Source organism: Oncorhynchus kisutch, linkage group LG11 (genome assembly GCF_002021735.2).
Source record: "Oncorhynchus kisutch isolate 150728-3 linkage group LG11, Okis_V2, whole genome shotgun sequence".
In the NCBI taxonomy this organism is placed as follows: domain Eukaryota; kingdom Metazoa; phylum Chordata; class Actinopteri; order Salmoniformes; family Salmonidae; genus Oncorhynchus; species Oncorhynchus kisutch.
In genome coordinates, this window is record NC_034184.2 from 42486986 (window position 1) to 42500878 (window position 13893).

General features: G+C 43.1%; 2 protein-coding genes across 4 annotated transcripts in view; one reads left to right on the forward strand and one right to left on the reverse strand.

The window, feature by feature from the left end:
- The window catches only part of LOC109899651 (serine/threonine-protein phosphatase 2A 56 kDa regulatory subunit delta isoform), a 51516-nt gene extending 41793 nt beyond the window's left edge, over positions 1 to 9723 (forward strand). For both annotated transcript variants that reach the window (XM_020495074.2, XM_031835822.1), the window contains exons 7-17: positions 1716 to 1846; positions 2196 to 2255; positions 2353 to 2461; positions 2583 to 2636; positions 2751 to 2921; positions 3195 to 3322; positions 3647 to 3748; positions 3929 to 4001; positions 5419 to 5457; positions 5584 to 5700; positions 6114 to 9723. In XM_020495074.2, coding sequence (XP_020350663.1) covers positions 1716 to 1846; positions 2196 to 2255; positions 2353 to 2461; positions 2583 to 2636; positions 2751 to 2921; positions 3195 to 3322; positions 3647 to 3748; positions 3929 to 4001; positions 5419 to 5457; positions 5584 to 5700; positions 6114 to 6251 — 1122 coding nt within the window. In that variant the 3' untranslated portion in view covers positions 6252 to 9723. The remainder of the gene's footprint in view (positions 1 to 1715; positions 1847 to 2195; positions 2256 to 2352; positions 2462 to 2582; positions 2637 to 2750; positions 2922 to 3194; positions 3323 to 3646; positions 3749 to 3928; positions 4002 to 5418; positions 5458 to 5583; positions 5701 to 6113) is intronic.
- LOC109899652 (male-enhanced antigen 1-like) lies at positions 8576 to 13363 on the reverse strand. Of its 2 annotated transcripts, none has more exons than XM_020495075.2 (4): positions 12286 to 13363; positions 11661 to 11952; positions 11417 to 11513; positions 8576 to 11251 (listed from the first exon to the last, which is right to left on the reverse strand). In XM_020495075.2, exons 2-4 carry the CDS (start codon positions 11922 to 11924, stop codon positions 11088 to 11090), a joined length of 525 nt encoding a protein of 174 aa, XP_020350664.1. In that variant the 5' UTR covers positions 11925 to 11952; positions 12286 to 13363; the 3' UTR covers positions 8576 to 11087. The 2 variants fall into 2 exon arrangements, with proteins under 2 accessions (XP_020350664.1, XP_020350665.1); XM_020495076.2 differs by having other exon boundaries at positions 11417 to 11489; positions 12286 to 13084.
- Between the last annotated feature and the right edge of the window lie 530 nt (positions 13364 to 13893).

Genomic DNA, 13893 nt, shown 5'->3' on the forward strand with positions numbered 1-13893 from the left:
CAACTATAAGGTATTTTTTTGGGCTCTCCTAGCGATGCCGTTGAGGAACTAAAGCAAGTGCACTTATATTGTTTTGTTTGGAACACAACCTTGCATCCCTGCCATCACACAACTACTGTTGTTGTTTACGTAATCCAAAACATGGCAATCTGGGTCAGGTGGGCATCGTTTAAAAGCTTGTTCTGTTGCCAACATGACTAGATCTTACAGTGTTAGGCTTTCAAAAGACAATTCAGAGAAACAGATTGCAATTTTGGTGCGAATAGAAGCAAAAGTCACGAGTGCATTCAGGTGTGTGTTCTGCGGCAAATTTTCTTCACCATAGACAAACGGGCTCATTCTGTTCAGAACTACTCAGGGTATGACGGCATGTCATCTTGTAAACTGTACGTCAAGCATGGTGATCAAAAACGTTACGACATGAGTTTTATGGTATGGAAATGTGAAGTGCATTTGGCTTGCTTGTATGACATCAAAGTGCTATTTCTTGTAATCCTCACTGTCTCCTCTTAATGTACAACATTTCCCTCAATCCGACAGCAAAAGATTTGCAAAAGTTGTCCAATTTCACGGGAGGGAACTACTTGTCGCGCGCTGCTGCGCTCAGGTTCAGAACGGCTGTCAGTCAAAACACACCGCGCTGTGACGCGCAGAGCCTGAGCTCTGACGTCATTTCCAGCATGTTACTGTACAGCCGCTGAGTTCCAATTTAGGCACTTATCAGTACCTAAATCTGCCACTACTTGGCAATATGTGTACAATCCTAGCGCCCAGGCAGTCAGCAATGATGCTGTTTACGTGTGTGTATGAAATCAAATCACATTTTAGTGGTCACACATATTTAGCAGATGTTATTGCGGGTGTGGCGAAAGGCTTGTAGCGAAAGGCTAGCTCCAACAGTGCAGTAGTATTTATAATTCACAACGATACAAGAAATGTATAAATATTAGGACGAGCAATGTCGGAGTGGCATTGACTAAAATATAGAACACTATAATACAGCATACACAAATGAAATGAGTAAAACAGTATGTAAACATTTATTAAAGTGACTAGTGTTCCATTTATTAAAGTTACCAGTGATTCTATGTATATAGGGCAGCAACCTCAAAGGTGCAGGGTTGAGGAACCGGGTGGTAGCCATCTAGTGATGTGTGTGTGTGTAGAATTTCTATGTCTGTGTATGCGTGTTTTTCTCATTCCCTGGCCAGCTTCCGTCTCCCTCCCACACAGTAGCGAGACATGAGAGCTGAGAGGGAATTAGCAGGGGTCACTCTTCTCCATCTGACCACATGATGCTTCCCATCCACCGCTGCTGGGAATGAATATTAATAATGACTTTAGTCAGCCTAATCACTGTGAGTGCTGGCCTGGGCTCCAGACACGCATTGCTTTGCATTATGTTATGGGGAAACCCAGCCGCTATGACATCTCATAGAAATCGAATTTTGTTTTCACCGCACTACCTGATACTGTGTGCCACGTTGTCTTAAACACTTCAGCGTGTTGGTCAATGAAAGTCGTGTGTGTTTTGTCCGATGATGAGTATTTTCGAACTTTGCCTGATTTTCCAAGTATTTTCACTCCTACAATTGCAAGCATCCCATTTGTATCTTTTGTATTGAATACGGTGCTAGTTTCTCGAATATGCATTGATGTTTGACACATTAGATGTCTGATCATGCCAACCCCCCCCCCCCCATTCCTCCCCACAGCTACTGGAGCTGTTTGACAGTGAAGACCCCAGGGAGCGGGACTTCCTGAAGACCATCCTCCACAGGATCTACGGCAAATTCCTGGGTCTTCGGGCCTACATCCGGAGACAGATCAACAACATATTCTACAGGTGAGAGAGATGGATTTTTATACCCCCTTCCACACCAGGTGAGTCGGTCTATAGAAATAGAATTACAGGCACACTCCATGTGGCTGGCGGTCCACCTGACACAGGACGTTGACTTGTTTGGGGGGGAGGGATGCCTGTTTTTAGTTACTCTATTTCTATGTGTCTGTCTCAACTATTGAAATCTATTCAGAGTTCGAGAGTCTGTCAGTTCTTGTGGAGAATAGATCATGTAACTGCAACACAGAAGACCTGCAAGGTTGTCGAATGTTGAGGTTGCGTGTAGAAAATGTGTCAGTATATCTGTTGTCTGTGCCCTTTTAGTTGACCTTGGCCTGCTCTCATATTGCAGGTTTATATATGAAACTGAGCATCACAATGGAATCGCCGAGCTCTTAGAGATCTTAGGAAGGTGAGTGCACAGTGTACTATCCCGTCAACACATCTCTTTTACAATAAAAAAAAAAAGATGAATCTAAAACAAGTCTCCCCTTGTCCCTTGTCCCCAGCATAATCAACGGCTTTGCCCTGCCATTGAAAGAGGAGCACAAGATGTTCTTGATTCGAGTGCTGCTGCCGCTTCACAAAGTGAAGTCACTCAGCGTCTACCACCCACAGGTACCATAGTGCTCTGAAAGGCCCCCCTCCCTTACACAGTGTGAGGGTCAGACATGACTCTCCTATATCAGCTCCTGCTGAAATGCTCTCACTCGCACAACTTATCTATCTCTCTCCACAGCTGGCGTATTGCGTCGTGCAGTTCTTGGAAAAGGACAGTAGTCTAACTGAACCAGTGAGTTTGGCATGTCTTCAACTGGGGATTGTCAGCCAAAGGTTCTTAGCTGGGTAATATATGGTTTTATACAGAGTGAATGTTAATGTTGTGTAAATTATTTGACCCCCCCAGGTGATCATGGGCTTGCTGAAGTTCTGGCCTAAGACCCACAGCCCCAAAGAGGTGATGTTCCTCAACGAGCTGGAGGAGATCCTGGACGTCATCGAGCCGTCTGAGTTCGTCAAGGTCATGGAGCCGCTGTTCAGACAGCTGGCCAAGTGTGTTTCCAGTCCACACTTCCAGGTACACTACGCCTGCCTCATGCTCACTCACACTGCTGTGTTTACTCATTCAGCTTCACTGGCCCAAACATAACAGAATATGGCATTGCCTTCAGGAAGGAAGAAATAACATCATGCCAATTGAAAGTAATTTGTCTTAGAATCATGTGCGATATTCTGTCGTGGACAGAGTGAACAAGCACAGGAACTATACCGTATCCACAATGGAAGAAGACTGCCTTGGTAGATTACAAGGGGCGTATTGTCTGATGGCCTCCTTTTTTGGGTGCTCAAGGTGGCAGAGAGGGCGCTGTACTACTGGAACAACGAGTACATCATGAGTCTGATCAGTGACAACGCCGCCAAGATCCTCCCCATCATGTTCCCTGCTCTCTACAAGAACTCCAAGAGCCACTGGAACAAGTATGACCCCTGCATCCAAGTCAATTTAAAAGATCAATGCTCCTGCTAAACTGATGTGCCTCCAAAACAAGCCTGGCAACTATTTGTCATAGCTGGGTTCGCATTTTGAGAGAGGAAATCAATTCATTGTTGTAAGGGAAGAACCGATAATGCGCTTTGTGCAGAAATATTTTTCTCCCCCTTAAAAAATGGGATACTGGATCCTTTGGAATATAATCCAGAAAACAATTGATGTCCAGCACTCGCTGAAAAGGGCATTTCAATGATTCATTGTATGTTAACCTGCACATATTGCACTGTGTTAAATGCCCTTCCTATGTCTAGGACAATCCATGGGCTGATCTACAACGCCCTGAAGCTCTTCATGGAGATGAACCAGAAGCTGTTTGATGATTGCACCCAGCAGTACAAGGCTGAGAAACAGAAGTGAGTCCACTGGGCATGCTCCTAGATCTGCATGGTCCTCTATTAAATCAGCCACTTCTCTTTTTGTTTTTTCATGTAGAACTATTGATCCTCTCCCTCAAAGCACAGTAAAATGCCAAGCCAGCTAATTTCCTGGTTGGCTCCAACTCAAAGTTGTTTTTGTTGCTGATGTGTTTTCAGAGAGAAGTACAAGCTGAAGGAGCGTGAGGAGGTCTGGCACAAGATCGAGGAGTTGGCCAAGCATAACCCTCAGGTGATCCCTACTGCAGAATGCCAAAAAACACCACAACCCCATCCCTGTCCATTATGGAACATTCACATCACACTGTTCCAGGGAGTAGGCTCAGGAAACGAGACTGTGCTATTTATTTCCACATTAGACATTTGTAGATGGACACTGCGTAATAGTTATTTTTTTGTGTGTGTTGTATGTAGTATCAAATTAATGGTCCCTAGTAACACGCTTCCTGTCTCATTATTCTCTAAATGCATTCCATAATATCACTGTCGCCAGGAGCAACCGAAAGGGAGAAAAAACTCCAGTCCTCAGTAATTATGTTGCTATGGTTGTGTGTGAAATTGTCTGTACAGTAAGAGGTAGAGGGGATTTTTTGTGGGGTTTTAAACAGGGTTATGCTTGAATTAATTTGACTTTATAAAGTCCTTTTGTTCCAGACACATCTAATTATCACCATTGATCGTCTCTCGTGACTGATTCCCAGCTACAATGGGCTCAGGAACAAAGAGCTGAAGATTTAATTAAGAGGAATTGTGTTTTAGTGAATGTAGCCTAGATATGTGTGTGTGTGTGTGTCGGTAGCTATGTTTCCATTAACACTTTAGAAAGTTCGCATAGAAAATAGATGCCACAATTGCCTGCAACGGTGTGTTTCCATTTAACTGTCTTGTGTTTATTAAAAACAGCTGGATGTAATGACGTCACCCCCACAACAACAACGAAATCTGCAAAAACCCAGATTGTCAAATACAAAATGATGGTTGAAGTGTTTCTATTATCCATTTAGGCAATGAATAAATTGGCATCAGCGTGTATGCCCTCCCACCTCTGTTTCATGTCACGTAGTCCACAAAAGACAGCATGGATAGAAAGCAAGAATTGACTAATATTTGCCATAAATGATTCTAATGTGCCAACGTATGGCATCGGTCCGTGGCATGGTGAGACTTGCACTACTGTACATCTGATATAATTAAATGGCTTTTCTGCCAACCAGAAAAGGAAGGCAAAGCAATTTGGGCATTCTTGAAAGTCAGGACAATCGTTGTCCTGCATAGAAACGTCATTTTTAGAGTTGAAATGTAGATTTAGAAAGCAGTAAGCGTTTAGAAAATAAATGTGGAGTGGGGCTTTCTAGTCACGTGCTGACGTGCCCTGCGTCCCTTCAAAAATGATTCAGCAATCATCATTTAAAAAAAAATCTCTTTCCATCAATTTGTCACAAGAAAAAACGGACAGAACATTTCTCCGATAGCAGCTGTTTGCATTACACGTCTTACACGTCGTCTTACACGTCGTCTTACACGTCGCAATGTTTCTTTGTTGTTGCGACATTGCGTTTGTCAAATTAAACCTGGGTCAATGGAAACCTGCCTCGTGTCTGACTGAGAGAAAGCAAATATCTGTCTTTTAACCTATGCTTTATCTGCAGGTTAGCAAACTCCGACCTGGTCTCCACCCACAAGAAGAGGTCTGCTTCTTTTCTTACTGAATTCAATGGGCTGTCTGATGTTGATCTTGGTACATTCGTGGGTGTGTTTCACAGTCGTTATCCAGACCAGATCCAACTCATTTATTTCTATCTGTAATTTTCCAGTACATGATGTACAATGAGAGTCCGGGAGGGGTGCCCTTGTACTCCATGGAGACTGAGACGCCCACTGCTGAGGACATTCAGCTGCTGAAGAAGACTGTCGAGACAGAGGCCACACAGGTACAACTACCAGCACACGTTGAGGTACACCACTCTCTACATACGCCCACCTGCAGGCTTTATTCCCAGCCTAGTAATTTACTAATCAATTGATCGTCAAGGCCTTAATTTGTTGAATCACAGGTATGTACTCACACCCCCCGTAGCCACATACAGTACACCCTGCAGGCTGTTGTCCCAGCCTAGTATTAATACACCTACCAGCCAATCAATGAATCAAGAAAAATCAACACTTTTGTTTCACATGTTCATTTCTTTTGTCTTTCTACGTTTTTAAAGTTGTAAACTAATTCAACTCATGTCAGTTTCAGAATTCACCAGTCCCCGTCTGTCCATTTGAAAAGTTTCATTGCTGTGTTGGATATGGCCTTGAACTAACAGTCTCACTTTGCTCTACATATATTCTTCCATAGGGGATGAAGGACATCAAGAAAGACAAGGTGTTGATGCGGCGGAAGTCGGAGCTGCCGCAGGACGTGTACACTATAAAAGCCCTGGAGCAACACAAGCGAGCAGAGGAGTACCTGACGGCCAACGAGGAGGCCCTCTGACCAGGGAGCAGTGGCACCCTCCATGCCTAACTCCCCTCCTGTCCGTCTCTCATCCAAACAGTCACCTACTGTACACCTGATAGCCCCCTCTTCGCCTCCGCTTCTCCTCCCCCTCCACCCCTCCATCTCTGCCGGAGATCCCCATCTGCAGAAAACCAAGGCCATCAGAGTTAGACAAGAACACACACTCCTATACGCACACATAGGAACATACACACAGACGTACAAATTGTTCCAACTTCCAAATACTCTCATATACTTGACTACAGTGGGCTGATTGTTAGGTTGCACGAGGACAACCATTATACAACAGTAGTATTAAGTGTAAGCATCCGTGAAGCATGTTTCTTTGTTTTGTTTCTGTTTCCTTTCGGATTGGTTTTGGTTGTCCTCATGTTCCTCCCTCCTACTGTGATATGCTGTGCTGAAAGGGAACGACCAAAGCATTACCTATAGAGGGCAGTCGAGTGAGTGGTGGTCCCGCTAGCTTGTCTGGAGTGAGGGGGTGTGGGTTATCTGATTGGTTTGGTGGAAAATATGGCCATGCTCTAGTCTAGCTGGATGTCCAGTGGAAGTAGTGATTCTGCTCTGTTAAAAAACAAAAAAACAAACTTGCTGACAGTTCATGTCCAGGCAGCATAGTACATTTTGGGGAAGCCAAGTCTGGGACACAAAGCTGACAAGGCAAAGCAATGACATGAGAGGACTAGGAATCAAGATGGCTGCCTTTATCTTAATTTAATTCATGTATGTCAGTCTCTTCCATGAAACCAGTTTTTCTCACTCTTTAGTTGTAGCTTCATGAAGTCACCTCTTTGCATCCTTAAATCATGGCCTTACAGCATCTGTTGAATTACATTCTCCCTGTTTATTAGTCGTAAGCTAATAGCATGTTTGTAAGCCTAGATAATTGGTGTATGCAGGGCAGTCAGTCCGGGTCTCAATTTACTGTTGAGTGTTAGAATAGTAGAATACACAAGGTGGAATTGAGATATTTGGTTGTGCATCAGCAGTTTCCCGCTTGTCAGTCACTGACAGTCACTCAATTAGCCCATGTCCGCTAACATTTTTTAGATTGGTAAGTTAGTCTACCCAGCTATCTAAACTTGTTGTTATCATGGCCAAATTACGGACCAGGCATGAAGGGCACTTGCCCAGGGGCCCTGATCTCCAGGGGGCCCTGATCTCCAGGGGGCCCTGATCTCCAGGGGGCCCCCCATTGATTTAGGTAGTCACTTAACTCAGATATTTATTTAACTATAGATATCATATTAACATTGCATATGTCATGGCAACATGTGTAGAATTGCAGGAAATTAGCTGTAAAACTGCACATTTCTCTCTGCCCCACGGCAAAAAGAGTGAAATGACTTATAAAATAGTTTTGCCCGCGAGGTGCCCACCCCTTACCAATATCTCGCCTAGTTCCCCCAAAAGGCGTGAGAAAGCAATCACAATCATCTGCTTGCTCTAAGAAGTGGTTTTTGTTTTGGTCGGTTTTTGAGACTTGTTCACAGAACTGATAAGGCTTTTCATATGTTAATTCCTAGCCGGCCGGGCCACTATAAAGCACTTGAAGATACAGAATAAGTTTTGAACAAATGTCTAAACTTGTAATAGAGCTCCTGTTGAAAAAAATGTTTATTGTATTTTTATAACTAGAGGTGTAGCTCAAAAACAAAATCATGTCGCTGTGTCAAAAAGAAACCTCAGAAACCAATTCAGTTAAATCAAATCAAACTGTATTTGCCACATGCGCCGAATACAACAAGTGTAGACTTTAAATGTTACTTACAAGCCCTGAACCAACAGTGCAGTTCAAGAAGAAGACCATATTTACCAAGTAGGCTAAAATCTAAATGAACACAATAAGAATAAGATAGGATGTCAGGGTAATATCGTCCTCAGGTTGTTGGTCTTTAGGAAAGGCAACCATAAGCTGCTGCAGTGTCCGTCCATCCTTTTCTCAAAGATAACCTTCTCACTCTGCTCTGTCCAGACTCTGACTGTCATGATTGTTATCCATTCCTTCCTTCATAATTATATTTGTGTTTTATTAATGTTTCTGGCCCAATGGGTAACATCTCCTCTGCCTCTTTAGTTATTCCTCTGTAGCCATCTTCTGGCCTTTCTATCTTATGTGTTTGTGGATTTATGTTTCTTATTGATGAAAATGCACCTCTGTTGAGGTAGCCTCATTGCGGAAAGGAAAAAGGTTATTTCGGTTCAAGTGTAGGGAATCTCTACAAAATATCATATTCCCCTTTCTCCTCTAAACCGGCTTGATTCAATAGGTCTCTTTCTTAACCTAAGCAATATTTTTAGTTGAAACAAACTCATGCACTTGAATGGTGTATGGAAGTGCGCAAAACAATCCTCCCCATAAGACTATCTACAGATAAAAAAATATAGAATTGCTTTACTAGCACATATGGGGAAAAGGAAAGGCTGTGGTTACTGTTGCAAATGTGTACTGTATATTGTAATGTATATTGCTTAGGGGTGCACCCCTACCACCCCCTTGTCCTGTAGGTTAATCCCACTCACCCTCCTTACTCCTTTTGTTTCTGGTTTGTTTTCTTCCACTTGCTGCGTTAGGTCATTTCTTTGTCGTATGGTCTCGTCTATTGAGTTGTCTGTCAATCACACCCAACAGTGGGGAATTACTCACTCCTAAGGCTGCTGGGCAAAGTGAGTCGTCATCGCACACATACTTAGTTAGAGGCTGGCTGCCAAAGAGTTCCCTCCCTCAACATGACCTTACAGTCATAACGTTAGAGCAGTCTAAATCCGAGCTGCTTTTTATATCATCTGAGTTGGATTCCTAACATGTTTATCCTTACACATAAAAATACACTTTTTTTGTAATCACAGTAGCGATAACCTCTACATTCTCCCTCGGTGGAACAAAAATCTCATCAGCTCAGATTGGATTTGCCAAGTCTTGTCTGCACCGAAGACCTATGCTCTAAATTGTCTTCTGGTGAGGTTTGAAAATGTTACCTGTGCATGAGACATTTGTATTTATAAACAGTATATCAATAAGTCGCAATATAGTTTTAAATATTAATTCTTAATAGAAATAATGTATTACTGTTCTCTCACCTGACTGAGCAAGGCACATGCATTCCTATTGGCCATGCTTCCAGAAAGTAGCTGTTGAGACATTCCAGACTACAAGAGATAGGTACCAGGGCACTACAATGCCATGGCTGGGTGGTGACTGATGACATGAAATGGCTCAGTTTGTCCAGCAGCCACACACAAACTGAAGAGGACATTTTTTTTTAAACAAAGGGTCTCTCTCCACCCCACCCCCCAGGTCTGACACTAATCTTAAGCTGCTTTCCAGGTCATATGTACATATGTTCTACTTTAATTAGGTAGAGCATTACATAGTATGAAAGTCATATTTTGTACAGATGTTCATGTATGTACAGAACAAAATAAAGTAAAAAATAGTGGACATCCATTGAGTTTGGGAATCTGTTATCCTCACAAACAATATCCATCATTGATTGAACTAGCTAATGACCCTATGCAGAATTCATGGTACAAGTGGTACAAGTTAATGGTACAAGTTAATTTATGCCCATATACTCACTGGCCAGTTTATTAGGTACACTCATCTAGTACCGGTCGGAGTCCCGTTCCTCTCCAGAACAGCCTCAATTATTCTGGGGGTGGATTCTATGACTTGGAAAAGTACCACAGGGATGTTGGTCCATGCTAACGCTATAGCAACATGCCGTCGCTACAGATTGGACGGCGGCACACCACCGCCACCAGCCTTTACCATTGACACCAGGCAGGATCGGTCCATGGTCTCATGCTTACGCCAAATCCTGACTGCTATTAGCATGGGGAACCAGGTTTCATCAGAGCAGGCAATATTCTACCAATCACCAATTGTCCAGTGATGGCGATCACATGCCCACTGGAGCCACTTCTTGTTTTTTAGCTGATATGAGTGGAACCCGGTGCGGTCGTCTGCTGCAATAGCCCATCCGTGACCAGGATCAACGAGTTGTGTGTTCCGAGATGTTTTCGCTGACTGGATGTTTTCGTTTGTCGCTCCATTCTCATTAAGCCCATGAAGGCAGCAGTTTCTGAGATACTGGAACTGACGATCATACCACGCTCTAAGTCGCTTAGGTCACTCGTTTTGCCCATTCTAACAGTAACTGAAGGCCTGCTTTATACAGCAAGCCACATGACTCACTGTCTGTAGAATCTTATCAATTTTTGTGAATGTCTGGTGTACCTAATAAACCGGACAGCTTATATATTACGTTCAACAAAAACTGATTTAATAGTATTATAATATGGTAATCACAACCAATAGAAAGTGTCACAAAAACAAACAAAGGTGATCTGATGTTGGAAAGGGTGGTTGGAATGTCTCAGGAAGCATTGGGGGGGGGGGGGGGGGGGAAATATAATAGTGCTTCTGTACTCAAGGCCAAACTGTCATTGAGCCTCATAATACGTACTCCAGTACACTGATTCAAGCTCCTCCAGAGTAGAAACGGTAAGAGTTTACCTGATCTGAGAGACAAAATATACTATACTCATTCAAACTCCTTCACAAACCCTACAAATGACCTTAAGCAGCAGGTTAGATGTAGTAGGTACCAAGAGCCTCCTTTGAAAAACAAATATTCATCAGAAATATCATCTAATGAGAATTGGACGTAGAGGAGTTCACAATCTCTTGAGAATTGAGACACCTAACACCTGCTCAGAGAGGACCTCAGTGCAGACTCCCCTGGGGTAAGTGTGTTGGTGAAATGCAGGACAGAGTTAGACAGACTGAGGGAAGGAGGCAATTCAGTCTTATTTGTGCTCTAGCCTCAGGCCTTCTGAGCTTTGGCGAGTCTGGAGCGTCTGCTGGACCATGTCCTTCCACTGGTCGTCCGAGATCTCCTGAGCCCAGGCCGGGATGGCCAGAGAGGGCAGGGCCACTGCTGCCATGGTCCTCTTCACTAGCTCCACGTGGTCTGAAGGAAGGGATGGACATCAGTACAAGGCACTACATTCAGAGAGCATTTGATTGAAACTTCATGATTCTAAGAGCTATGGTCAATCCTAAGGCATTATGAGTATCCCCCTGACCCCTGTATGTAGGGGTACTATGGATGAACTAAGCAAGGCAGCATCCTCACCTTCATCCATGGGGATGGAGGCTGCGCTGCTGTGTGCTCCTTCTGGGTCTTCATCACTATCTGGGGGAGGGGGCTGGGGAAGATGCAAGCCCATCAACTGTGGGGAAGTCAATCAAGTTTGATAAATGTCTTGACAAGCAACATGACAGCTAACATTTCACTGACTTGTCTTTATAGAGATGATAAACACATGACACTGATTGAAACACTAAACTGATTATATTCAGAATATAGGGTTCGATACCTCTATTCTCTCCTGGACTTCTTGCAGTTGCTCTGCTACTGGGGGGATATCCTCAGGATGGTCCCCTGGTGCAGCATTTAGTCCATCAGGGTCCTGGTTTAGTGGCTGGTAATAGTAACCTCCATTATCATCCTCCTCCTCTCCACTCCACTCCCCGCCCACCTCAGGCACCCCAGCGTCGGGCGGCCGCTCCTGGCCTAGCTCCTCCTCAGAGTTCGGTAAGATTCTCTCAGGACCCATCTCGAACGCAATCTCCACTTCCATCCACGTAGGTCGGACTCAGGCACAAGCCCTGGATGTGGTGGGGTAGAGAGCGTCATTGTGACACTGCACAGCAGTGATATACAGTACACAATCCGAACCTGAGGCTATTGACTCGAAGGGAATCATGCACGAGCATGGATACAGATACTAATCTAAGTTCTGTCAATCCATCCCCATCTACCTGCTGTTATCGAATAGCTAAGTAAAATTGATTTAGCTCGACTGCAAGCTAAAGACGATAGCTTTTATTAGACGTCATAAGCTAACCGGCTAGCTAGCTCATATAGGATGACAGACAGACTGCCCGATGAGGGACACACCAAATGCAGGTGAGATTATTATAAACCCCCATTTCACTAACCTTTGAAAGTTAGATTTTTCTCAATGTTTTGGGCCACCAGCCAGCTACTGTTGTGGTTCCTGTTCCCGTATGTCAATGAAACGGAAATCGAGGCGGATTTGAAGTCATCGCGTTTTGATGCCAGGGTTCCGGTTGGAAAGTACGCCATCCCATGTACCCATAGGAGACTGGCGGTACTGCAGTTTAACTGACGCCGAGCTCAGAAAGATAATTCCAATTGACGTCCCCATTTGGGAATTTTGAAAATGTTCTTGTCAAAACGACACTTTCGTTATCACCTTTATACCAAAAATATCAATAGAATGTTTCCATGAGCTGTCTTAGATGTTGATTTTTCCCCCAGGCACTCACAGCCGAAGTTAACATTGTATAGTCATCTTGTGACCTTGGCTGCGTTTCAAACTCATAAAAGACACATCCACGTTTTATGGACAGAAAAGAGCAGAGGCTCTGAGCTGTCCGATCAGGTCCATTGTCCACTGAGTTTAGCCTCGCCTTATGCCCTTGGGGGTATCCCCGTCACCATCTTGGATGTCTGTCCAAACGATTAGACAAACAAAGGAAGTCTGCAACGTAAGCCCCTCAGCCTTCATTTTTGATCGAGTTTGCGAGTATATAATTATGTTCAATTCGGGCCTGATTACGCCCCATAATTCAATTCGCAATATTTCTACATCCACTAAGAAAAGTCTGCCGACACTTAGAACCCCAACCTCAGTATGGATAAATTAACATACAAGTGTAAGTAAAACGGTTAGAAATTGTGCCTCTAATGCACATGACGGCACAAACACGTGTCGTAAAAGTAATTATGTTTTTGTTTGCTTAGCGTTTGGAAATTGTAGAAATAAAACATTCATTCTTCAGAAGTTCCAGCTAGGCAGGCTAACGTTAGTTAACTAATTAATTTGCTAGATGTCATACAGTCGGCGTATATTAATAATTATATAGTTAATATAAGTAGTCACGCAATTATAATTCCGGGCAAGGGCAGTCCATTTAAAAATCATTCCTCCCTTTCGCTACAAGTGTATACGCGTCAGACGTCATAGAAGTGTCCACTGAATTTGAGGGCTGAGGGTGTAGGGTGTGTCTTTTCACATATTTAAATATTATTTTGAAATGATCAGTACATGTAAAAACAAAAAAGCAATACGCACCATAAAAGTTATTTAACAAATTGAAAATGAATCTTGATATGTAATTCCCCTGTCTGTTAGGTTTTTGTACTCTTGTTTGTATATCTGGTTTTTTGTATTTGTCTTTTTAGTGTTTGGAATGCAGCCAAAGATGGACTGAAATGAATGGATTCCAATTATATCATTACATTAACAGTTCAAGTAAGTTGGTAATTGATTTGTAGTTATGATTTTAGTAATACATAACTAATTAGCTAGCTACTTCATCTTGAATATGAAGTAATATGAAGTATGAAAATATAAACACAAAATGCAACAATTTCAAAGACTTTACTGAGTTACAGTTCATATGAGGAATATCTGTCAATTGAAATAAATTCATTAGGCCCTAATCTATGGATTTCATGTGACTGGGAATACAGATATGCATCTGTTGGTCACAGATACCTTAAAATACATGGGCCTCAGG

Excerpts from the sequence above, each read along its gene's own strand:
- LOC109899652 (XM_020495075.2), bottom strand. The coding sequence starts at position 11,924 with ATGGAAGTGGAGATTGCGTTCGAGATGGGTCCTGAGAGAATCTTACCG. Across the intron at positions 11,514-11,660 it reads AAGTCCAGGAGAGAATAGAG|TTGATGGGCTTGCATCTTCC; the intron begins GTATCGAACCCT and ends ACTTCCCCACAG. Across the intron at positions 11,252-11,416 it reads CTCCATCCCCATGGATGAAG|ACCACGTGGAGCTAGTGAAG; the intron begins GTGAGGATGCTG and ends CCCTTCCTTCAG.